At 41.7% G+C, this 26,801-nt stretch overlaps 1 protein-coding gene across 2 annotated transcripts in view; it reads right to left on the reverse strand.

The window, feature by feature from the left end:
* BTBD7 (BTB domain containing 7) overlaps positions 1-25,919 on the reverse strand; it is a 59,060-nt gene extending 33,141 nt beyond the window's left edge. For both annotated transcript variants that reach the window (XM_068399084.1, XM_068399083.1), the window contains exons 1-2: positions 25,816-25,919; positions 4,340-4,525 (exon numbers count right to left, since the gene is read on the reverse strand). In XM_068399084.1, coding sequence (XP_068255185.1) covers positions 4,340-4,421 — 82 coding nt within the window. In that variant the 5' untranslated portion in view covers positions 4,422-4,525; positions 25,816-25,919. The remainder of the gene's footprint in view (positions 1-4,339; positions 4,526-25,815) is intronic.
* Between the last annotated feature and the right edge of the window lie 882 nt (positions 25,920-26,801).

The raw sequence follows: 26,801 nt of genomic DNA on the forward strand, positions 1-26,801 counted from the left end.
ACCGACTTCTACGCTAAAAGGCACCGATCTATTAAATGCTGTTAAAAAGCAATAGCCACTTCATGCCCCTAGACCACATCTAGCTTTGAACAGATAAATATTTACAAGAAACAGATGACTGCCAAGAGAAACTACTTGGGCACTTGACAATGAATAATGGGATCTGTATAGTCCTCTGCATGCCTACACATTTTAAAATCTAATTATAGAGCTGCATTTAAAAATAAACATCTTCAACAGATGTACCACCCTAGAAAATGGTGTGAAATCCTCCTCTCCTGAATGCTGTAGACAAACCAGCATGGAGATGACTAGTTAAGCCTCTGCTAAAACAAAAGTATTTTTTACAGTGAGCACTGCGTTATTTTTACTATTTTATCTCCTCTTCATATACTGTAAGCAAATTCAGCATTAAGTCAGCTAACAATGGGAGCTCATCCTGTGAAACTACTATGCTTTGCTAGATCAGTTCTCAGCTTTTAATATTTGTCCTACATTTACAACATAACATGGTGCAGCGCTTTAATGGTAAAGCAGCATGTCTAAAACAAACCCATAGGTCTGAATACAGTTTCCAGGATTAAGGTAACTAATACACATTATACGGCTATTATAACTCTAGTCCCCATATTTCCTGTCCTACTTTGGGGCAGTAAATAGATCTAATGCCTTCTACATTAACAATAAAAAAAAAATATCTGTAAAAGTTGATTTAATATTAAAACGTCATTATTCTGACAAGTGAAGAAAACCTCAGCTATTGATTTTAGGATACATCTATTTTCTACTGAGACAGCTACACAAACCAGTCATCCAAATAAGAGTCAAGCTGAGAAAGAGCCAGACTCCACAGAGTGGGAAAAAGACATGTACGCCTGTGTTGTAGATAACACAACTTACTCTACCAGAACACTCGTATAAGCGCCACCATAATATCAGAAGATTACAGCAAGAATTTTAACCAGAACACTCATTCGCCTTGCCTAAGATGAGACAGCCACACACTTTTATACCTCCCTCAAAAAAGTCTCAACCACAATCTTCAATAGGTAACAGAGATCAGTAAATTTATCATGACATACTACATAATGGGTTTCTATTTTGAATTTAATAATGAAGAGCATCAACAAAACCTTCCACATACCTAGTGGAAGGTTTCTGGGGAATTTAATGAAGGCTTTGGAACTCTTCCCCTCTTCAAATCTGCTCAAAAGGCGTTTCAGCATGCAGGTCTGCCTGGTTTTAGGTTTGTAAGGATTTCTTGTCATTCAATATACAAGCAGATAAAAAAAAACCAAGACATATACCGATGAGATGCACCCAAGAGTGTTGATAGAACTGGCTGATGTTGTTGCTCTACCGCTCTCCATCATTTTCGCAAGATCATGGCAAACAGGAGAGGTGCCTGAGGACTGGAGGAAAGCCAATGTCACTCCAGTCTTCAAAAAGGGCAAGAAGGAAGACCCAGCAAACTACAGACCAGACAGCCTCACCTCCATCCCTGGAAAAATGATGGAGTGGCTCATTCTGGAGGTCATCTCTAAGCACATGGAAGAGAAGAGGGTTATCAGGAGTAGTCAGCATGGATTTACCAAGGGGGAATCATGCTTGACTAACCTGATAGCATTCTATGATGTCGTGACTGAATGGGTAGATGCAGGGAGACCAGTGGATGTAGTCTACCTTGACCTTAGCAAGGTGTTTGACACAGTTTCCCATGACATTCTTGTGAGCAAACTCAGGAAGTGTGAGGTAGAAGAACAGACAGTGAGATGGATTAAGAACTGGCTACACAATAGAGCCCAAAGAGTGGTAATCAATGGTGCCAAGTCCAACTGGAGACCTGTAACTAGTGGAGTCCCCCAAGGATCAGTGCTGGGTCCAGTCCTGTTCAACATCTTCATCAACAACCTTGATGAAGGGACAGAGTGTCTTCTCAGTAAGTTTGCTGATGATACGAAGCTGGGAGGTTTGGCGGATACACCTGAAGGCTGTGCAGCCATTCAGTGTGATTTGGATAGACTGGAGAGCTGGGCAAAGAGGAACCTAATGAAGTTCAACAAGAATAAGTGCAGAGTCCTGCACCTGGGAAGGAGTAATAAAATGCACCAGTACAGGTTAGGAGGCGATCAGCTAGAGAGCAGCTCCATGGAGAAGGACCTTGGAGTCCTGCTGGACAACAAGTTATCCATGGGACAGCAATGTGCCCTTGTGGCCAAGAAGGCCAATGGTATCCTGGGGTGCATTAAGAAGAGTGTGTCCAGCAGATCGAGGGAGGTCCTCCTCCCCCTCTACTCTACCCTGGTGAGACCTCACCTGGAGTATTGCGTTCAGTTCTGGGCTCCCCAGTTCAAGAGGGACAGAGATCTACTGGAGGGAGTCCAACGGAGGGCTACAAGGATGATTAAGGGACTGGAACACCTGCCTTATGAGGAAGGGTTGAGAGACCTGGGGCTTTTTAGTCTGCAGAAGAGAAGACTGAGAGGGGATCTGATTAATGTGTATAAATACATGAGGGCTGGGTGTCAAGAGGAAAGGGGCAACCTCTTTTCACTTGTGCCCTGCGATAGGACAAGGGGCAATGGATGCAAACTAGAGCACAGGAAGTTCAACCTCAACATGAGGAAGAACTTCTTTACTGTAAGGGTTACAGAGCACTGGAACAAGCTCCCCAGAGAGGTTGAGGAGTCTCCTTCTCTGGAGACTTTCAAGACCCATCTGGATGCATTCCTGTGTAACCTGCCCTAGATTGGTCCTGCTCTGGCAGGGGGGTTGGACTCGATCTCCAGGGGTCCCTTCCAACCCCTAACATTCTGTGATTCTATGCAATAAAAACATTTTGCTGTGATTTTAGAAAGCATATATATAAACTGAGGCAAACCTTTTACTACTGTTACTTATGATACACTGAAAATACATAAAGCCTTAAGGGGGACTTTAGAGCATGGATATCCACGATGTTAGTACTAAAAGTTCTTCCTTGACATGCTACAACAGCACACACAGAATTTTTAGCCCAGCGCACAGGTCTCTACATGTAACAGTTTTTGGGCTGTCCTCTACTCAGATCTTCAAAATTTAGGAGTGTCACAAAAGCAGAGACAAAAGAGAAAAATTACAAAGCAAGTCAATTTTTCCTCTGCTAAGGATATCACTGTGCTTTCTGTAGTGATTAAGAAAAGAAATAACACTGAATATCAATAACTACTTATTCAGTGTTGCAAGCCAAGGCATAAAGGAGAAAAGTGTTTATGAAGTATTTATGTTATTTACTGCTAAGATCATTCTTCAGGCTGTCAGGGTTGGGTTTTTTTAAGCAAGATTTATCTTCTCAAAAACTGCCTTCTTTTAGACTCATCACATAACTATTTATTATTTATAGTGTGACAGTACTTAGATCTCAGAGGTCTTTTTGCACTAGACTGAAAAGCACATAAAGGTAATACCTGCCCCAGTTATAACTGGGATAAGAAAATAACTTCTTAAGACCACCTCAACTCACATTTCCAGTTAAGCAAGGTCCTTGCGTGTAAATAATACTGTCAGGACAATAAATACCCCCATTCCCCATTTACAGGAACAGGAAAAGGACAGGAAAAATTTGTCTTCAAGACTGCTTGTTACTTTAACCGGTTTCTTATCAGAGATATCCCTTCGATAAGCCAGGGGAGGTTTAGGTTGGATATTAGGAAAAGGTTCTTCACCCAGACAGTGGTGGAGCATTGGAACCGGCTCCCCAGGGAAGCAGTCATGGCGCCAAGCCTGACAGCATTCAAGAAGCATTTGGACAACTCCCTCAGACACATGGTGTGAATTCTGGGGTTGTCCTATGCTGGGACAGGAGTTGGACTCGATGATCCTTGTGGGTTCCTTCCAACTCAGGACATTCTACGATTCTAGCAATAAGGAGGTAATTCACTCATATTAGACACAATACCAATACTACAATGAATACTGATGATCAAGAGTTTCATACGCTCTAAAACAGTTTCACAGAAAATCTGAGGAAGAAGAGTAGAAAGTAGCAGATAGTATTAACAGATAGCAACTGCTCTTGAACTGGGAAAAGCAGCATGCATGGTTTAATTATCAAAAAACCTCCACGTTAAATAACCTGGCACCTGTTTACTAGAAAATGGCAGATCAACTCATTGCATACGTAGGCTGAACAGATACTGGACAGTACCGAATTTCATGCACGATTGAGCTTGAATGGATTCAGACAGGTGACCTAGAAAATAAAAGCTCTGCATAACATTACTGCAAGCAAATCAAATCCAGTGCACACACAATCCAGCAAGTCATTTATGTAAGTGACAAGAGAACTGGGAAGAGTTACCTATGAATGTCTGTTGTGCCTGTGAATTTCCCCCTACCCTTGGGGAACACGAGTGAGGGTAGTTAGATGCATTAGCACCCATTTTCTTCAGTCACTCAGGCATTCCGCCTGCTGGCTCTTCAATGTATAATCCCATAATCCTTTATAAATCTTCAATCCCAGGTCCGGCATTCTGTTCCTTCATTTCTGAAGAATAAAAACACCAATAAGTTACTTCATTTTTTTTGTCAGTAGGTATTACGTGATTTAGATAAACTCAGCCCCCAGCACATAGTACTTCCATAAATTAAAACCGCAAACATTTCCAAGATAGTTTTTTATTTGAAGGATCAAACCAAGATCAAAAATACTTTTTTTCCAAAACAATACATAATTTTACAAATTATTCACAGATCACTGTGATAAACTGCAACAAGGAACAGGACGGCTATCAAACTTTTAGCTAAGAAGCCTTCCAGTGGGAGCTGGTCTAGACTAGATATGCTCCTTTAACTATACCCAGACAGACCTTTCATACATGCTGCTATGTTTACACATTGTTATAAAAATCCCAAATTGAATTATACTGACTGAGAAAGCAGAATAAGCCAATCCCATTGGAGGTTATACATATCATCACTGCTTTCAGCTGCATTTTTATTTCATAACATTTACATAGTTCTCATTTGGTCTGACTTTTCAAGTTCAGACTAGTACTTAGAAGTAGGTTTATAATAGTAAAAGTAAGGTGTTTAAGCATTCATCTACTGTTTTATTAGGCATTTGAGAATATTTTAGGAAGTCAATTCTGAGGAAATTTGAACAAGGATTCATTGCTAAACACACAACAACCACATTCTAATTTATTCCTATATTAGCAGTGTTAAACTATTAATACCGCAAAATGAAAGTTACCACAAGGAAGAACTGCTTACTGTCAACTGAACACACCTGCCCCCATCCAAAACACAAACATACAGATAAGGAAGAGTGATACAAAGGGAAAGTCCATAGTAAGAATTTTTTAGACTCCATTCAATAGTGTGAACATGTAGCTAAGTTCTACCGTGTTGTCACAGGTGTACCTATACTTGCTATATGCTCACAGCTTTATCTTCTCAGTACACCTCTGGCATATTAAATTCAACAAGTAGAGGAGGGCCACAAAGATGATCAGAGGGCTGGAGCACCTCTCCTATGAAGACAGGCTGAGAGAGTTGGGGTTCTTCAGCCTGGAGAAGAGAAGGCTCTGGGGAGACTTTACAACAGCCTTCCAGTACCTGAAGGGGGCCTACAGAAAAGCGGAAGAGGGGCTTTTTACAAGGGCATTTAGTGATAGGACAAGGCGGAACAGTTTTAAACTGAAAGAGGGTAGATTTAGATTAGATATTAGGAAGAAATTCTTTACTGTGAGGGTGGTGAGACACTGGAACAGATTAACCACAGAAGCTGTGGATGCCCCCTCCCTGGCAGTGTTCAAGGCCAGGTTGGATGGGGCTTTGAGCAGCCTGGTCTAGGGGAAGGTGTCCCTGCCTGTGGTAGGGGGATTGGAACTAGATGATCTTGAAGGTCCCTTCCAACCCAAACCATTCTGTGATTCTATGAAGTAAGTGCCATGCAAGAGCGTGTGATTCAAGGAAGCTGCAGCACTGATGCAGTCTCTTCTCCCTGCTTTAAGAATCTGTTTATTTCTGGCATGAGGAGTTCAGAAGAGGGAGTTCCTGTGACACCGGGAAGGTGAGAGATGATTCTAAGTGGAGAGGCACACCTGGTCTCTCATTCACAAACGCAGTATGCAAAGCAGATCCTGGGGAGCAGAAGTGAGAGACAGGCCAGGAAGGAGAAGGCTACAAATTGCTGTAGGCACAGGGGTGGGGGGGCACAAGTGCCCCAGGATTCGAGGGGTGACTACATGAGGAGAAAGAGTAGAGAAGGGTTTGGAAACCTGACTTAGAGACGTGGGTACGTGAAAAGGTAAGACACAGGTATGGGACTGAAGCATCATGGAAGCAGGAAAGGGTGCATGATTTCTAACCATCTGATGCCTTAGAACAAGGTTCCTAAAATGAGGCCTTTTGACATTTGTGGTCTATGACATCAGATGTTTTCAAAAAGCATCAATACCACCTCACACTAGACATGACGTACAGGCAGAATTGCTGCTCTAGAGAGTGCACAGCCCAGATCTGCCTCACGCAGCTGCAGCCTGCTGATCAGTAGCTGAATTCTGTGAAGGCCGGAGACACAACCATAACACCACAGCAGCTTTGCTGATGTTACACGAGCCAACTTGAGCCAATCTACAGGCTTGTGAATGCAGAAAGGGGGAGCTCCCACACCTGCCCTCCCCAGACAGGCGGCAATGCCTCCTCAACTGCATATAACCTGATGCTTTTCTTGAGCTTGGCTCTACGCAGATTCAGCTTGCTATACATCAGGAAACAGAAAAATAAAATACCTTCCTACACGAACAGCGAGCCTGCTCAGGATTAAGTCAGAACCAGAACACATGCAAAATGGGCAACATTACACCTGCAAACACCAGTAAACCTCAGCAAACACAAGCTGTTGGATCAGTTCAGTCTCATCCAATGCATGTGTTTTTTCCCTGTGCAGAAATAAGCTAGCTATTCTGAGATAATCAAATCCATATGGATGCAGACCTCTTCTCCATACATGAAAAACTCCACCGATTTAAGAAAAAACACTTGAAAAATAATTTCATTAAAACAGTGACACCCCAAGTGATTTGTGTACCCACACAGAGTACATTGCTTCAATGTGCCATCCATTTCCAGATGGAGGTAGTTACATTCAGTACAAGCTTTGTGGAGATAAGAGTCACCTTTCAGTTTGAATGCCAACTCTCACACAAATAAAGCCCTGCATCCTGAGTAGATATCCCAACAACTTCCCTTTTCTCAGCTAAAGTTGGACTTGGTTCATGGGGACAGAGTCCTGGAATAATGCCATTGCTATTCCACTTTCCTCTTCTGCGTTGAGCTGTGGTGTGATAACTTGTCTATTACATACTTTATGTCTACTAATGCTTTTCAGTTCTTCCTGACAGGGGAAAGAGCATTGGAGCTAAGTAAAAGAGGGGAGGGGGGCAAAAAAAGTGTGGGGTTTTTTTTTTTGCTAGCAAGCACTAAATATACATAACCAAATCTCAGGTTCGAAGTTAATACCTTCCACCTCCTTCTACTTGGCAACAAGCATGCCCCAGAATATGGAAGGAATGTGATCAAGGAATATATGCAACTGTTCAATACCATTAGCATTCAGGGCTTGAACTTGCAAAACAACAGGATTTAAACTGTCTGAAAAATGTAAACATTATAAATAAAGTTCCTAAAATATCTGATACATAAAATAATTTTATTCAGAGGCTTACCACAAGAACAGTGTTACACATTAAGCCCAAGTAAGTATCGTGCAGAATGAATTCACTCACTAAATTTAAAATATGTAACTTAATTAATACAGGACAGTGTAAAAACAGTGTCATATTAAAGCTGTATATGTACATAAATATATTCATTTATAGAAACTATATATGTATAAATTTGTATTTTTATTTATAGATATATATGCAAAACCAAACACGCCAGGTTTCAGCCAAGGAGGAATTCAGCAGAGCAGGCACTGTGGTCAGCCATTTACAGATGCCAAAACTTCCTATGCCTCCTTTCAAATTTAACCACGCACTGCTTGGTCATGTGTATGCTGGCTGACTTCTTGACAGTATTTTGCATCTTAAATTCAAACACATTGTAGTTCATAACAGAGTATATTGTGCCCCATGGCTCAAAACTGATCATAGCTTTAGTCCCACTACTGTCCTTAACCTCACGTATCAACTGAAAGTACAGCCTTTGTATTTTTTTATTACATCAATCAATCTTACAAGATAATATTGTATAACCCATGTTGTATTTCTCAAACAATTTAAGCTGGCAGCACTGATGAACTCTGTCCTGGAGGAAGCCCTCCCTTCCTCTGCTCATTCTCATATCCACTTTTCCCTACCTTGTTTGTTCTGGCCCAAATATTCCATGAACCAGGTAACTGACGCATGTTAAAACCAATCTAGACAACAAGCTCATATAGTATCAGTTACCCAATTGGTTTGTTATGGCATCACATGAATACTTGCGCCAGCACAGGTGGAAAAAGAAAGAGGACTATGGAAACAAGCTGCTAGAGCCAGGATTGCATCTTTTGACAGCAAGGTGTACTTGAACCACTCATGGATTTAGGTGCTTTTTTTTTTTGGTTTGGTTTGTTTTACTAGTGTCCACTTCAGCCTGCACTAGACCCAGCCTACTTGCACAGAAGTCAGTCTTGCATATAACCTGCTGAGTCTAGTACAAATGTAAATACATCTGTTACCACATAAAATGTCAAATCAATAATGCTGTTTCCCATGGTGAGAGACAGCTGTAGAAGGTGATGAATGTAAAAATGAAGAAACAACCCCAAATCATGAACAATTAGATGTTTAGCTGAAAAAAGGAAAGAAAGATTTCATCTTTCCTTGCAGAAGTTATCCTGCATACCAAAAGCTTCGCTATTTTGGCTTAGCTGCAGCATTTTTTTTTAATCTAATTTTAGCTTCAGAATACAGTCATGGATTTTTTTTGTTTGTTTGTTTTAAAAACTACCATCAGGTGATCTTTTTCTTGCCTTTCTGTTAAGAGTTTATATGCATCCACATAAGCATTATCAAAAGGAAACCAAAGTTCAACATTTGCTGACCTACTGAAACAGGATCTTTTGCTGAGAGCAGTGACACACGCAGATGTTATGTATATATACCTGTACACTGGGAAAAAAAAAAAAGTTAAACTATGTCAAAACTTGTTTAAAAAAAAGGCCTGCACTGCAAAAATAGTATATGAAGTGTGTTATATGAAACCAGGAAGCTTTAGAAGCCAAAATTATCATTTCAAATGCTACCAAAAGCACAGAAGTGACTTTCAGATTATACTGATACTTAGAGGAGAATAAAACTTAAAACAAACACAAACCTAGTTAAAAGTTTGAGAAACTTATTTCAGGTACTGAGACTTTTCAGTACTTGTCACACTGAACCTAAAATCTAAGAACGTAAGACGACTCGCATCTGAGGTGTCTGGGCTGACAGCCAGGAATTCCTGGATTGGGAATTTTGATTTAACAAAAAGTCTGTGTACAGAATGGACTTCGGGTAACAGTGACACTTTGTTTATAGTCATCACTCAATACAAAGGCTTCATAAAATTTTCTGTAGTCCACTGGGATCCAATTAATATAAAGGGCAAATTGGGGAGCATTACAACATGTTTTAAACCAAAAACATTTGACTTTTTTCCTAAAATTTGAAGAACTTTTTGTATTTCTCTGGAGTTGTTGTCACAGGACTATGAAATAATATAATGCTGAGACCAAAGTAGGAAATCATATCAAATACATGCACATACTTGTACCAACATGATTTTTCAGGTTTTACATTTTAAATTTACTACAAGTAAATGACAACAAGTATCACAAGCATGCCTTATTCATATTTGCTTAAGATTTTTATCTAGACCAAAACCGCTACACTATTTTGCCCCAACAGTTCCTTTCAAGTAACGAGGAAGTGGAACTGTAATGCAAGATGAGATGACAACATCCAGCAGTAAACTGGTACATTTAGAGGGAAGAAAAAATTAAAAAAATCAACTTCTAAAAGTGTAACCGCAGTAAGGAAATACTTCAACCAAATTTTGGCAAGGATAAACCTATTTTCATAGAGATTAGGTAGATAAACAACCAAAAGAGAAAGAACTTGTGAGAATGGACCCCTGCCATTGTCCCCAAGGTACATCCCACCAGCTTGCCTTAACAACCCAAACCTCCCTCCAGCAGAGCAGTGGTCTGGTGACCAATACAGAGCCCTGAGCCATCACAGAGGAATTCAGGAACAATCCCACGTTCAGCAGAACGGTTCTACAGCTCCCATCCACTGGGGAGTCTCCAAATCCAGCCCTGGCCACGCTGGTTGTTATGCAGTATCACTACTGCAATTACCAACCAGCAACATCCAAGGGGACAAGCACTTAAAAATGAAGCAAAAGTTGCTTGTGGTTGGAGTTCCAACTGTTTGTTCAGTTGTGCACTTACCACCTACCTCATTTTCTGACTATCATACTGAGAGGGGGGGATGGTTCTCCAAGGAAGAGGAGCTGACAGGAACTGAATACTACCTGTCCTGACCCTCCTCTTACTCCATGGACAGGTCACTCAAGAGAGGCACTGGCATACTCACAGATTTTGCTGAGGCTAGAAGTCTCCAATCTCGACAGCATTCACGCTAAAGGACTGAATGCATATGGGATAGCGTATCTTAAAGAAATTGTGTAATTGGTAAGTAATTCTTTATTCAAAGGAAACAACTGAAATCTTGAAGGACCAGATGATATATAGCCTGACATGTAAATCCACACAAAGCCTATTTGACTCTTTTTTTAAATCCAGTTAGGCAATCAACCTTTATCATTAGTCAAAATTATCTGGATGATACAATAGTGAGATGTAGCTGGTACAGCTGAACGGTTCTGGTTTGGATCAGTACTGTACAAAAATGGGGAACAGGTAATGTTCTTCATGATCTGGGTTTATGAATCTGTGTTATTTCATGATCTACTGCATTGGAAAGAAAGAAAATCCAATAAGCAAAATACCAGAACTTAAGCCTCATCAGCAGTTACAGGCACAAGAGGGCAAGAAAAAGCAGATACAACTAGATTACGAAAGTGACTGCATTGCTTAGTGCTTTGCTGAGAATCATGTGTTCCAGCTATCACAAAGAACTCTTTCTTAGTTAGGCATGAGTTTTAAAGCACTTTCTTTTTCATGAAGTAGTACACTTCTCCATTAAGAAGGTTTTTAAAGTGGAGGCGGTAAAAACCCCACAGTACCCCTGGCTTTTTATTTCTAGATTTGTTGAGAAACATAGGACTGAGTTTTAGGAGGAAAAACAAATAACCTGTACCAATTTTCAACATGTCCTCTGAGGAATCAGAGGGAAAATTAAAAGAACTATATTCAAATAGAGGATAAAAATGCATAGTCTTGAAGATAAGTACACTTCAGAAAATGAAAACATTTGAGAAGCATTCTGGCAGTTAAAAAGACACAAAAAGTATAGGAAAACACCCTCTTTTCAATTCTGGCTTTGCAAATAGCTTTCAAAGCAGGATTTTTGAAGATCAGCAAAGCGATTCAGAGTATGATGTAAACGTGTCACATCCTAGAAGCAATTAAGTAACATCACCAGGAGGGAGCAACAGGTCAAGTCACTAACAGCACTGCGGAAGCATGCGACATCAACATATTTATGTTCCCCTAACTACAATAAAGTTCCAGCACCTAATTAAAAAAAAGAAAAACCCAAATGCACAAAGTACACACAGACTAACTGAACTACAGCAGTACAATCCTGCATAGAATAGGAAGTTCCTCCCAAGCAACTTAAATGTTTTCATATACTAGCAAATGAATCTTCATCTCTGTACATCACTGATCCTTCCAGCTGGTTGCAAACACCCACTAATTTACCCAAAGTCTACTCTGACTGATGATATTCACATGAAAGACTTAACTAATCTTCCTGAAGTTGAATTCAAAACACTTCTTTCAGCAAAATCAGCGAGAACTCACTTATTGCCCTGTAGGACTCTCTTGAAGTAAAATGACAGCATGTAGTCTTCAATGACTTTCCATTTTTTAGAAGTTCACTTGAAAAGAACGTTATCTGATTCAGACACAAAACATCATTAAACCTACTTTGTAAGAAAATCAGAGAAATCCTATCCACCAAATCGTTATCAATATCACTGAACACAGTAATTAGGTATGAACACATCTGTTTACAGGGAAAATAAGAATAATTCATTTTAGCCAATATAGAATAATTGCAAGATATTCTGACATGCTCGTTTTGAAGAGTCTAAAGGTTTTTCAAAAGGCCTCTTCTGAGCACACAAAAACATGCTTTTGTTTTTTAAGAAAGGCAAATCTTCTTTGGCATAATAAATATGTGAACACATCAGTTGGTTAAGACAGAAAAAGGAACCTCCAAATTATCTGAAAAGTACCTCCAAAAAAGGATCAGACTTCTTTTAAAGTAGTCTGCTTTTTTCTCTCTACCAAAGTTCTGGACAAGACTCAATTGTCTTGCCAGGCAGCAACTTAACTCAGCCAAATTTCAGATAAGCTCAGTTTCAGATAGCGGGACTGAATACCAGCCTGGTAAGACCACTGTCCTCTCTCTGTCTCCACACACTGCCCGCCCTTTACTGCGGCAGTATCCTCAGTCATCTGCTCCTTTCTTCCTCCATGGAAGAGGCAGCAGTGAAGCAAAAGTAAGAATTCTCCACATGAAGCTGTCCCACCTTTAAACAGCATATTTCATAGGCTTCCTATTCAGGTACCTCTTATCTGTCAACAGGATTGGTGCTTTTTGTGGAGGAGGGCAGGTAGTCTTTCCTCTCTGCAGTTTTCACAATTCATATGATTTTATTCTGTTTCCTTTGAGAGTGCCCCCCAAAGATGCCTGTTTCATTGAGAAAGGGAATTCCTCCTCTTGCTCGAGCTGTGACCCAACCACAACACAAGATGCTGTTTTCAATTAGCAAGTCTACTAAAACAGGCAAATCTTGGCTCAAAACCCAACCATATGGAAGATCCATCTCTGGATTTTAGCACTGCTGCCTTCTCACATCAAGTACCACCTCAGTGGGGTATACTCTACAGTCTCCTTGTACTGGAGACATTTTCCCTTTTCTCCAGGCTCAATTATTTCACATAAAGCCATTTACTCTGAATGAGCATCTGTGAGCTTCCTGTACACAATAGTGCTTCTAAATTCACTGCACAGTTACATTCACCACACTTCCTCTCAGAACATGTTTCCTCTGAGAGTATATTAAAGTTATTAATAAGGCAATCCCAGACACTATGCTCTGTATCTACACTAAGTAAGCAGCACCTGTCCTCTCTTACAACTTGCTCTTTTCAATTCACCTTCAAATAAGCATCCTTTTGACCACACAGTTTTAGTTCCCGTACTAACTTCCACAGCCTTAAGAGGAACAGTAGTAGTCTCTGGTGATGACACTGCTTGGGGTTTTCCCAACAACAGCTCCAGCATCCCAGTGTCAAAGCAGACTAAAAATCTTGGACCTAAGCACTGATCACCCTTCCCACATGGGTGAACTCTATTCATAAATCAATTTACTGATTACCTCTATCATCTTATTTTGGCTGCAATCAACTCCTCATCCTGCCAGCCAGTCACTGTGTCAATAAAAACATCATCTTGTGGTATTTCTGTTGCTTGGAACCATTACAGAAATCATTCCTCATTACTTCAGTGTTTCTGTATAATCCTCTTCCTTTCTGCACAAGTTTCTGAGATGCTTGGTGATAGAACAACACACATCTCATCTAATTCCACTGAAAACCTCTGCCTGTGGCTAAAAAAAAAAAGCTATTACCAATATTGCCATATATTCAAAACAATTTTCACTACAGTCCCCTCCTTAATATATAACCTTTCTTTTTCCATGGATCCTTTTGCCATCACACAACAACACACTTCATCTATGCAGCCTTTTCTCTTTGATATGACTGAAGTTTGAAGTATCAGTTGCTAGCATCATCTCTTATACATTTAAGACTAATGGATTCACCTGTTTAGAACAGAAAAATTGGAAGGTGGAACACAGAAAGGTGTGGTAAAGAACTCAAAAGGTAATCTAGTCCAGTCCATTTCATGAGACATCAGGAATTTTAGTAAAGAAATATTGATTTTCCTCATTCAAGAAAGCATAAGTCACAGCAAAACTTGATGCATTTCAGCTACAGTTTAAATAGAGTTTCTACAATTATAGTCACAAGCCACGACAAGTCTTGGATCCAACTAAAACACAGTTCCAATCTGGATTCAAAACGCATTATTTGGTGTATTCAAAAGCAGGTTGGTTCACCCACACTGTGGTTCTACACGTGTTTCTTGAGCAGCAGTGCTCACCTCAGCTACTACCACCATCTTCCCAAAGCTTCTCCATCATGTCAGCAACCAAATCAGGGTATCCTCTCTGCAGGATTTTTCTCTCCAGTGTAATTAGCTCCCTGCACCAGTTTACCGAATGACCCAAGGAGTGTCACCAGAGGAGGGAAGGACAGCAAGAAAAGGCTGCTTGCTCCCCACAATCAAACACAACATGCAGTTTGACTAATACTAGCCTTCAAAAAAATAAACATTCTCAGTCCCATGCACTCATTCCTACAGCAGAGCTGTCCCCTTTTATTCTAGCAGACATTTGGGAAGCCACATAAGTCCTCTCAGGGACCTGACTGGACCACGTTTGTTTTCAGCTGATCCTCTTGTGTGGCTGCAACAGCCTTGCCCTTAAGTACAGCACTGCCTTTAGCTTCATTCAGTCAACTACCATCTTCAATGTAAACATCTTAATGTAAGTCACTAGCTACAAGATGATTCTTGCAATATGCTATTTCTCCTACATAGCTCTTAAAAACTGAGAGTGAGAAAAAGATTACCTTCAAATTGTCTGCAAAGCAAGTGCAGTCCTAGCAGAAACAGGCGATTTACACAGCAGTAACTACCACTAGGATTCACCACAGCAGTGCTCACTGTATCTAGCCAGCTGAACTGCTGTTTCTTTTTTGGCTCCGTATTTGTGCAGTTTGTTCCTCCCTTCAGGTAGGCCTTGGTTAACAACCCTCCAGATAGCAGCCATTACTACTAAAAAGGCCCATGCGGGTGGTTGCTTTTTTGAAGGCTTGGAAGATTTTAAATTCGCAGTGACAGAATACATGCATCTAGGTATTAGTCACATAGGGAAAGAATACAAAGCCAAGCCTATGAGCATTCTAATGTATTCCCCTCAATCCAGCAAATTCCTCCCCCGATGGGGAGAAGCTAACTGTGGGTGCAGGACTCCCTGCCTGTCAGTTCTTCACAGGTATATCGGGGTGATCTGACACTACCACTGAAGTCAAAACAACAGGAGCTGTACCTTCTCCTCACTCTGCTGCTCCAGCCACACCTCCTGCTTCCCCTCACACTACATACAGAGATTATGTGATCACAGAACAAGTCATTTCAGATGGCTGATACATCACCCCGCTGCTGGAGGGGGTGACAGGTAACAGACAGCAAAAAGGGAGTTCTTGCAGGTTGGTCTGACAGTCAGCTACAACTGGACCAGGAACTCACAGCTGTCAATATGAAGAGCAGAGTATTACTATTAAACTGCCTCACGACTCCACAAAACTATACCCTTGTAGTCATCCTTTTCGTTCTCTGGGAGCTCCGGCTCAGCCTCAACAAGTCACTAGCCCGGCCTCAGGCACACAGAGTCCTCCTTTGCAGCCGCTGTTTCTGAGGCTCAGCTTTCAGTGCTGACACTCTACCTTTTCCCCTTGTCTCCTAACATCCATAGTCACTCCCAGGTCTACCCTGCTCACTGAAGCAGGCAGCAATACAAAGCCAAACTGGAAAAGTCATCGTGCACAGTATTTATACAGCAATTGACTCATTCGAGAGCTTGTAAACTGGTTATGGACTGCTGCCACCCTGAGCAAGTCTGAAATTCCTGGTCAAACCCACAGGCTGTTTTCCTTTTATTTAGATGTTTTTAACACACAAAAACCCAACTAACATGGTTATCTTATGCCTGTTTGTATAAATCAGCTATCTCTGTATATACGAATATTTTAACAGTTATTTAAAAGCTTGCACATCTAAAAGATTTCTCCTTTGGTTGGGGTTTTCGGTACGGTCAATTTAAATTTGTTAGCTTCAGCGGAAAATTTTAAGAGCCACACTGACTTCAACAAGTAACATTTATATAACATCTGATGCCAAGAAATCTTTCTATGCCATACACTTCAAAGATTTCAGCCGTTTTGAAGATGGATATTTTAGTACATGCACATGAGAGCATGTACAGTAGTAAAATACACTAGTATTGCAAAGCTTCCCCCCTCACAAGCAAACTTCAGATACTTCCACAAACTATTAGAACCCTCTAAAGTTACACCAGTAACTTTAGCTTCAGTAGTTACCTTCAGTAATACTTACATCTAGATTCCGTGCAAGCGTAGCAAGAAATAAACACTCAAACTCTGAGGTGTGTCCTCCCCAAAACTACAGAAATCCATTTCAAATGAAACAGAAAATGTACTTTCTCAATGATAAGAGCAATCAATTAAGGAAGGAAAGGCTTAGTCAGAAAACCAGTCTAGTAGTTAGTCTACAATTAAGTTGGAGCTTTGTTTACATTTTCCCCTTGGCAAGAAAAGGAAGTTATGTCTTCCAGATTTCCTGCAACAAGCTCTCTCTGCACTTCTAAAGCGTTCATTTTTTGCCCTGTAACACAAACACGCAAGTTCTACAGAACAGTCAAAGGAGCGTCGCACACGTGGACATAACATGTTCCTAAAAACAGATGCATAATCATTTACACACATTTAACTAATTCAGCAATATCCACACATACCTCATGTAGGCAGACTTTTTAAGAATGACGTTATGAGAGCTTGTGGGATGGTTTTTTTGTTTAACTATTTCCTAAAGCAAATCTGCCCTTTGAGCAGACTGATGATATGCCTTAACTCTTCCCTCTCCCTCCACAAGATCCAAAGCTTTTCAGCTGCCCCAGAACATCGGAAAAAATAGATTTTTCAAAGAAACCAAAGAAAAGTTTCAGAAGGAAAGTTTGCTGGATCACACTAATTACAGGAGATACTCCATTAAAGCAACCCATTGCTCTTAATCTCATTTTGGACTAAATTTTGTCCATCTTTCTCTCTTATCCACAACTGTCCTTGATACTACTACTCTTTCACACTCAAAGCAAGTGCGAAAGGCAGAACGGGAAGCCTTTGCCAGTGTATGCTATACTTACCAAACCTTCTTTGATTCTTCCATTATTTAAGAAGTTCATCAATATATGGAAAAAAGTCAACACTGCCAGCAAAAAAGCAATCTCACTCCTCTGTCTACCCAGATGATTGTTCCCACTCAGCTCTCCATTCTCTACTTGCACATTCATATTCAATGAAGAACAGTTTTTAGCTGGATCAGTTTTCAGATTAACAAAAATAAAAGGTTAATTTTAACTTAAAGGAAACAAGTTAATCTTGTATATGTGGAAAGGCAGGCAAGTTTCATTACCTTCCAAATTTAAAACAAGGATGAAACTCAGATTCACAAGATGTTTAAACAAGCATTCTCATTACTGATGAAGATCGCTAGTGCTTAACACAATCCAGCCTTGACGGAGGTAACACCCAGTCACAAAATGTGACATTTTCTAATTTAACTTTCCAGAATAATAAATTGGTAGCTAAAAACAGAATGGAGGGAGAAGGGAAGAAGGAGAAAGGGAAGTAGATCCCTAAAATGGTGGTGGGGAAATATCTTGATCAGCACAAGTCTGTTAATCCAAAGTAGCAAATTTTGAGCCAATAATCAACTGAGGAACTACGCAGTAACAAAATACTTTTGATATTCTCAGCAGAGAAACTAAAATGTCTTGAGAAACTTACAGTAAGACAAAACTAATTTTATTTTCCTTAAAATAGAAAAGCCCTGAGTAGCATGGACAGATCTTTTGCAAAGTTTGCTTTAGGCCTGTACTTCTGAGTAATGCCATTTTCAGAAGCCTTATAATTTAAGCCTGAAAACTAACTTCAAATAGTAAATGTCCAGGTTACAGCATCAAAGATCTTGGCTAAATGCAGTTGAAGACAAGCAGCTTTGATTAAGTGCAGAAATGCATAAAAGAGTCACCTTACCAGGGGTTACCAAGTCTTCAGGTTTGTGTCTAGAACTACAAAGTACTATTACAGAGGGGATATCGTACACTGTATGACAACCTTACTATGCTAGAATGATACTTTGGTATTTCAAGTCCAAATGTACATTTTCAGAAGTGTTTAATAAAGGACTAAACCCTACAGAGATTTTAATGACCAAGTAAGAAGCGGGAGGTACTCTCTGATCCAAAGAGGGTATCTTTTTATTTAAAAAAAAAAAAAAAAAAAAAGAGACAGAAAATTATCTTAAATACTACCTTTGGCTATACAAAAAAAAAAAAAAAAAAAAGTCAGTCAAGTTGGGATTTGAGAAACTGAGGCAGTAAACGCACATTCTTATCCAAAATTCAGATAAGCTAAATCCCCAAATCACTCATGAAAATAAACTGCAGAGGAGATGGATATACTTAGTATATTGGGAAGGTGGAGAGACACAATGACACTGACTAGCAACTCCTCATGCTGTTACATATATTCCTTTGTAGGAATTACAGTGCTTATATCCAGCTCACCAATAACAACTGTTGCCTCTCAGGAGCTGAAAAGTACTGACACAGTTTAGATTCTTCCTCCTTCAGTATCAAGGCCATCGCCACACTGAATAACAAACACTTCCTGTCTGAGTGTGCATTTTGTCAACTCAGCATTCTTCTACCCTGCCAGTGTCTGAAGTACAATAAACACCGCATTTCAAAAACTTCCTAGAAGTACCTCACTACAGACTGACAAAGGTATCTTCAACTTAAAATGTCAGCATAAGCAACTCGATAGTATTTCACTGAGCTGCAGTCACTACTAGAATGACTTTAAAGAAATCCATGAACCTATTAACGTGCTATTCTCTGCCTGCGTTCTAGAGATTTTATATGTATTTCATTTCACCTCTCGAGACATCTGAAATTGAGATGCCCATTACAGGACGAGCCAAGGCACAGGACATCAGCCTTTAATGTATTCCCATGCTGATCAGTCTGTGATTGTTTGTTTGTTTGGTTTTTTTTTTATTGGATAATAAAAAATTCCACTATGTACATGCACTACACTCCTCCATTCCCCAAGATGAAATCATCTGGTCATTCAGTTAAATATCACAAGCAGCTTCAGAGGTTGTTAACCTTTGTATTTTAAGAAACAGACATTTGGGTACACACGAGAAAACCTCTAAATGCCTCCACTCGTACAAAGTACTTCAGCACAAACTCACATTAAACACTAAAGAATTTACATGGATGAGCATTATAATTATCACAGCAGCAGAAAGGCTTTAAACAGGACTTGCATCTTCCTAGACGAAATCAAAGACCACCAAATCCACAGTAAACCCAGTTCCTCAGTTCCAACAGTAAAGGAACTGTTTACCCCCCTCCTTTACATCAAGAGTCATCAAGAGAACAAAGCTAAAGCAGGAGAAGATCAAAAAAGCTGAAAGAATAAGGCAGCACAAGTCCAGAAAATATTGTCTCATTGCATTCTGATTGGATTTGTTATTTTAGAAGGCTTTTTAGTCAGCTCTCAAGCAGCGCTTCCAATATTGGGGTCAGCAGAAAGTATGAAAAGGAACTTCTGTCACTCATATTGATCATTTTTAAAGCAATTAGAATAACCTAACCATCACAGAAGTGTTTTACATACTTCATTGCAGTACAGAGATCTGGGGTAGCAGATAAGCAAAGCAGCATTCGAATTTCTCACTAACGCAATGTGATCTACTTGGTCACTCAAAAAATATTTTGATTTGCATATAAATAGGTATAATTTTACTAAAGTTTGATGCCTTCACAAGACTTTGGTATTCTTGTTCTTTGTATTCCAAACCTTGATTCAAATTGCAGCGCTGGACTATTTAAGAAAGAACAGGCTTCTCTTCTAAGATAGGCACGCGAGCACACACAGACACATTTTGCAGCTCTACTGATCACACAGAGCCTCTACAAGTACTGGGTCACAAAATTAACACACCCAACTAAAAGACCAAGCAGCAGTCATTTATTACATTGCTGTTTCAACCAACTCCTTTGAGTTTAGCCATCATTACTATCAGTAGAAGTGTAAGATGGCTTGACAGTTACCCCTAAACAGAGTTTTAACAGATCTTGGACAATACTTCCAAATTAGAAAGGAATCTTATATACCATTAACTAGTTTGATCTCTCTCTAAAGCACTTCCCACTAGATAACACTGAAGATTTGAAGTGATGAAGAATGCCAGGAAGAAGAAATTCATCTTAAAAGCTGCAAGTTAGCATGCTGAAATAATCACAGAATCACAGAATGTTAGGGATTGTATCAAAGAGGACAGAGTAGAAATAAAAAGGTTCTTTAAGAAGATGTGGAATGGCAGTAACAGCAGCACTAGAAAGAGATTCTTTAAGAGAGATTTTAAAAAATTAAATTCTACCCTTTACAATTTACTATAGTGGACTGGAAACAGGATATGATAGGTAAGAAAAGCAAAGATGGGCAGAAAAAATATCCAGTCTTTCTAATACAGGAAGAACTGAACATACAATGAAGTTTGAGTGTCATATAGAACATACACTGAATTCAGATAAGATTTGAGGACAAAGATCAAATAGGATTTCCAAAGTGATCAGACATTTATACAGATAACAGCTAGTGTTAGAATGTCACATTCAAAAAAAAAAAAAAGCAAGATCTCCAGAAGATAGTTCTGAAACTTAGAAAATGATTTAGGAAGATGTTACCCTCAAATGTTACACTCCCACACCTTATTGAAAGTTTCTTCTTAATTAGTTTTGACTGCTGTTAAGGTTTTTTGCATGTTTTAGCACTCTGGTATAACACGGTAATTCCTATTTTTCATTTAGAGAAATAGTTGAAACTCACTGATGACAGAAAATCCTCAACAGGCTGAACACTTGTTTGCAAGCCCACCAGTTGTCAAAGTACACATTCAGTAGTGTTTGGTGTAACGCTGCACAACACTTACACCAAATGGAGCAATCAAAACAGATTTAAATTTAACTAAGTATATAGTTATGTATGTACTTTAATCCAATACACTTGAGGCAACACAGTGCCACCCCCAGATCCCCTTTACCTACCTGACCTTGCCTCTACACTGTGCCAGCAGACAAACTTTCCATAGCAATGTGATGACCCAGATTGAGGTTATTTTGTGTTTTAGTGGTTTATTTTTCAGACAGATCGGTTTCCTGCAGTGCTTCAGAGTGAAGCCATGTAAAGAGCTCTACCAACATAGCTGAGGGGACTGTGCACGAAGCTGGAAAAAGCAGCTGTGGACTGCAAGTGTTTAAGCTAATTTTGCCACTAAGCATCTATCCAGAACCTCACGTGCATCCTTATAAAGCAAGAAAGCTATCAGCCATAGTCCCAAGGACAGAGAGATGAGAGACTTCAGATCCCCTTTAGTTTCAGGTGAACCTCTGACATGGATCTCTTTGCTTGAACACTGGAAAATAAAACACCACAGACAGAATAAGATGAAAGCAAAATGCTAAAACTTAACAGAACTTCAGACAGCAAGGTATGAAACGTGTTGCATATGCCATCATTGATATTCAGCTCCTTCCTATCCATTTTTCCTCTTGCCCATTTCTACTCTCCCCAGCACACAACTTTAACTGTTTCTACATAAAACACGCAAGGATTTCAGACCTCCTAGCATCCATTCATTATACAAAAGACATCATTAGAACTGGCATCCTTCTTGGGAGACATGCAGGACAGGCTAGATAGGCACAAAATGCAAGACTAGCATCAAACTTTGCATCTACAGTCCCTTCTTGTTATAGTTCAGGCATACTGGTAAGCCAGCATATTTAAGAACATTTCAAAAATCCACAATAGCTTCCGTCGACAGTTTTGAAGATACATTGACAACCCTTATTCTTCAAAGAACCTGGGTAATGAAACAGATCAATAACTACGTGACTCACTGGAAGCTCATCTAACACTCATATCTGAACTAGGACTCCCAGTCTCCACTGTATGCACAATGAGGTTTGTGTATCAGTTTTTCAGAAGTGTGGAAAAAATGGTACAAGCCCTTGATCTGGTAACAGAAATCAATACTCATGTAAATATGTTCAGAAAAAAAAAAAAAAACAAAAAGAAAATTTAGAATTAATACTGAAACTAGCAGTTTTGTAACAGGATTTGCCATAAGAGCACTCAGATTCTCATTATTGTTATTAAGAATATGGTTATTTCTTCTTAAGAGTAATCTCACATTTTATCTATACATCTTTTGTTTGATTAATGTGAACTACACACAGTCCACGTGAGATACCCATAGGTTGTTTTGATGCATCTTACTTTCACAGAATCAATCAGGTTGGAAGAGACCTCTGGGATCAAGTCCAACCATTGCCCTGACACCACCACGTCAACTAGACCATGGCACTAAGTGCCATGTCCAGTCTTTTCTTAAACACATCCAGAGATGGTGACTCCACCACCTCCCTGGGCAGCCCCTTCCAATGTCTAATGACCCTTTCTGAGAAGAAATTCTTCCCAATGTCCAACCTGAACCTCCCCTGGCAAAGCTTGAGGCTATGTCCTCTCATCCTATCGCTAGTTGCCTGGGAGAAGAGGCTGACTCCCACTCCACTACAACCTCCCTTCAGGTAGTTGTAGACTGCAATAAGGTCACCTCTGAGCCTCCTCTTCTCCAGGCTGAACAATCCCAGCTCCCTCAGCCGTTCCTCATATGTCATACACTCCAGAGCCTTCACCAGCTTGGTCGCCCTCCTCTGGACTCGTTCCAACACCTTTCGGAGACAAGGCAGCCAGCCACAACTATCTTGGTCATCACTGTGCAGCCAAGACATCAGAACACATTCCCCTTTTCTTGCATATGCTCTGGCATATCAAGACCAAACTAGCATCAAGGTGGCAGGAGGGGCAGGGCTAGTGTCACATCTCCTCCTATGGCCACGTGCAGGACCACAAGATACCATAACACCAATGCAGCCTGCAAAGCAGGATGGAGGAAGTTATTGTCCAAGCCTAGAATTCATCCCCTACAAGCCTCTAGGTTAATTGTCAGTGACAGCTGTGAATGTGACATCATGCATGCAGCAACTTGAAAGGCCGCTTTCAAAATGAAGACTCAGTATTTTGTTAGTCTATTCATCAAACTCTGACAGCCCTACTAAATTAAACAGCTGGCTGCAAAGACAGCACATTCTACTATAATCTAAGAACAAGCAACATACCTTCACAACACAAAGTTTTGAGCTTCTCAGACAAGCTTGAAAAACCAAGAGGGGAAAAAAAAAATTAAAAAAAAAAAATCACTATGACAAGTCCATGCAAGTCTTCCAGGAGAGCTTATAAAAATAATTCTGTTCTTTCATGTATGACTCTCTGCAAATCAGTCAATGCCAGCTATAAGCATTACACCACTACTGTATCTATGACTCAGCAAGGGAATCTGGACATATGAAGAAAATTCACTTACATTAGTAAGAAGCAAGGATTCCAAAAAAGCCAGCAATTACAACAATGCCACAGAAAGCGAGCCAAGATGACTCGTGTCTGTGATCCTTGTATGTTTAAATATACAAAATTAGATTAGAATGTCAAACCCATTTAGATATTGGCTAAAGTTTGAAAGCAAGTAAAACAACGCTTAGTGCAGCTGACTGGAAATAAAACGGATTCAATAGCTTTTTTCACCTCCAATGAACAGAAACAAACACTGGCGGTACAGTCTACACAAAATACTGAACTCTCTTCCCAAGCTTACCTGTATGTAGTCCAACTACGCAAGTCTAACTTTAAATCATAATAAAAAAAAAAAAAAAGAGAGAGCAATCAGCAGCTTCATGTTGTAACTTAAGAGACAAGCTTTATTTGCCAAGACAGGTTTACATATAAGCATGAACAGAAAGTAATGTTTACAGAACATTATTTGATGCAGCAAAGCAGCATGTTCTTAAATGGCTCGATTATGCTTCGGTCCATCAACTAAGGCTAGTTAGAATTAAATTATTCCAAGAACGAAGAAAACATCGCAAGCCATACCTTTCCAGTACATTATCTTCATCCACATATTCTACAAAACAAGCACTCAGACCTTGTCTTTAGAACGCCACAGTCCACAGAGTCTGTACATTACTAAATAAAAGACACTTATTCCATATCCTCAAAAATAACCTCTGTAGATTAATTTTGTTACATTGGCAGCAAACTCTTAGTCGACGAGTGGAGGAGGGGAGAAAGGAGGAAGAATTATTTTTCTTGAGTTCTCAAGCAAAAGGTCAAAATAGAGAGGGATCTAAACTCACTGGATCTAAAAAGGAATTCCCCTCCCCGAGTAAAGAAGCATACTAATACAGAACCAGGATGATAGTGGTCCGTGGTTTACACTTGAAACAATAAAGGAGAATCTTAGAAAACTAATCCTCTTATCTAACATCTTTCAGACAGAGGGTAAAGCTTTAACTCATCAAGCTTCTCAGTGCCTCAAAAAAAGTTATGAGCACTAAAAATTTTGTATCCGAGTTTCTATTTTTATTTTCTCCATTCCTAAGTGAAAACAGAGCATGCAATTTGTGGTAAAACCTGAGGTGACTACATCCCAGTGGAATATCTGCCAAACACTTCAGATTTGTGTATTATGTTACACTGATTTGGAACAAAGCCTCAAGAGATTCTCACACAAAAAAAGTATCATTGTATCAACACGTATTTTATTATGTCGCTAGCATGTTTTATGTCAGCACTTGACACGTGTGTCATCTTTCACCCCACAGCCTAAAATGGGATGGCAGGGGAGAGCAAGTAGAAGCACGAACCAACAGCAAAGCACTATCCCACGGGCAGCAGGAATATTCCAGAGGCACAAGTACGTACCTCACCTACAAAGCTCTCCAAGTTTCTCCAGGAACACCACGGTAACAAGTCTACGGAGAGAAGCAAGCCGAAGCCCCACATCCCAGGGCGGCAGCGATCTCCAGGCCACAGGGGCTGCCGAGGGACGGGCTGAACGTCCGGGCTCACCACGGGGACCCCGCAGCCCACAGCGAGCGAGTGCGGTCGCTCTCGCACCCGCCGGACGCAAGGGCAGCACCGCAGCGCGAACGCAAGCCCCGCACCAGCTCCTGCATGAGGTGACTCCAACAACCCCCCCGAGGGCTCCGCGGGGAGAGGCGCCCGGGCCGCCGGAGGGCCACTCCGCCCCGGGCAGGCAGGCGGGCGGGGAGTGCTCCGCAGGGGAGGGGGCGTTAAGGCAGGAACCCACGGCGAAAAGAGGCAGAGGCGAGGCAGCGGCCGGCGCTCCGGACCGGGGACCCCTGCGGGCTGGGCCCGCCCGCTCCCGGGAGCGACACGAGAAGAAGGGCCGCTCCCCGCGGCGGGAGGCCTCGTGGGGCGGCGGGGGCCCGCACCCTAGCCCCGCCGTAGCCCGGCGGCGGATCTGCGGGCTGGGAGTGACGAGGCGGAGGCGGGAGGAGCCTGCCCGCAGCCGGCGCGGGGCACCGTCAGCCCGGCGGGGCGCGCACCCGGCCCCAGCTCAGGGAACCCCGCCGCGGGGGCGTCGGTGGCCTCGCCCCCTCCCCTCTGCGGCCGTGACACCGAGCCCGGCCCCCCCCTCCCAGCCCACGCTCACCGCGCAGCCCCCCGTGGCGCCTCACCTCTGGCAGCCACTCGCCGCCGCCATCCTCCCCGCTCAGCACCGCCCGCTCCCTCCCGGCTCTGCTCCGGCCGCCGCCATTTTGATCCAGAGCTCCAGCCTCGGCCGGGCAGGGGGAGCGGGCACAGCGCCTGCGCAGCGGCGCTGCAGCGCCCGGGCCACGTGGTCCGCGGGGAGAGGGGAGGGGCGGGGCGCGGGGGGTCCCGCCCGCAGGGGGCGGGGCGGGGGCGGGCTGCGCCTGGCAGGGGGGGTGCCGGACATGGCGGGTGGGCGTGGGGTCGTTTGCGGCGGGTGGCGGGTCTGCGCGGGCGCCACCGCTCAGCACCTTCCCCAGTCACAGCTGTGGCGTGGGAGGAAGGGAGGGGGGCGGCGGCGTGTGATGGCACCTTTGCGAAAGGAGAGCTCACGCCTCGGGGGCCTTCGGCAAAGTGTGGCCAGTGGGGCTAGGGAAGTGATCGCTCCCCTGTACTCGGCACTGGTGAGGCCACACCACGAATACTGCGTTCACTTTTGGGCCCCTCACTACAAGAAAGACATTGAGGTGCTGGAGAGAGTCCAAACAAGGGCAACAAAGCTGGTGAAGGGTCTGGAGAACAAGTCCTGTGAGGAGTGGCTGAGAAAAAGAGGATCAGGGGAGACCATATTGCTGTCTCCAACTACCTGAAAGGAGGTTGTATCCAGGTGGGTGTCAGTCTCTTCTCCCAGGTAACAAGGGATAGGAGGAGAGGAAATGGCCTCAAGTTGCACCAGGGGAGGTTTAGATTGCATATTAGGAAAAATTTCTTCACTGAAAGGGTTGTCAAGCATTGGAACAGGCTGCCCAGGGAAGTGGTGGAGTCACCATCCCTGGAGGGATTTAGAAGACGAGTGGATGTGGTGCTTAGGGACATGGTTTAGTGGTGGACTAGGCAGTGCTAGTTTAATGGTTGGACTCGATGATCTTAAAGGTCCTTTCCAAGCAAAATGATTCTATGATTCTAAAGAAAC

The sequence above is a fragment of the Nyctibius grandis genome, chromosome 4 (assembly GCF_013368605.1).
Source record: "Nyctibius grandis isolate bNycGra1 chromosome 4, bNycGra1.pri, whole genome shotgun sequence".
NCBI classification, from domain to species: domain Eukaryota; kingdom Metazoa; phylum Chordata; class Aves; order Nyctibiiformes; family Nyctibiidae; genus Nyctibius; species Nyctibius grandis.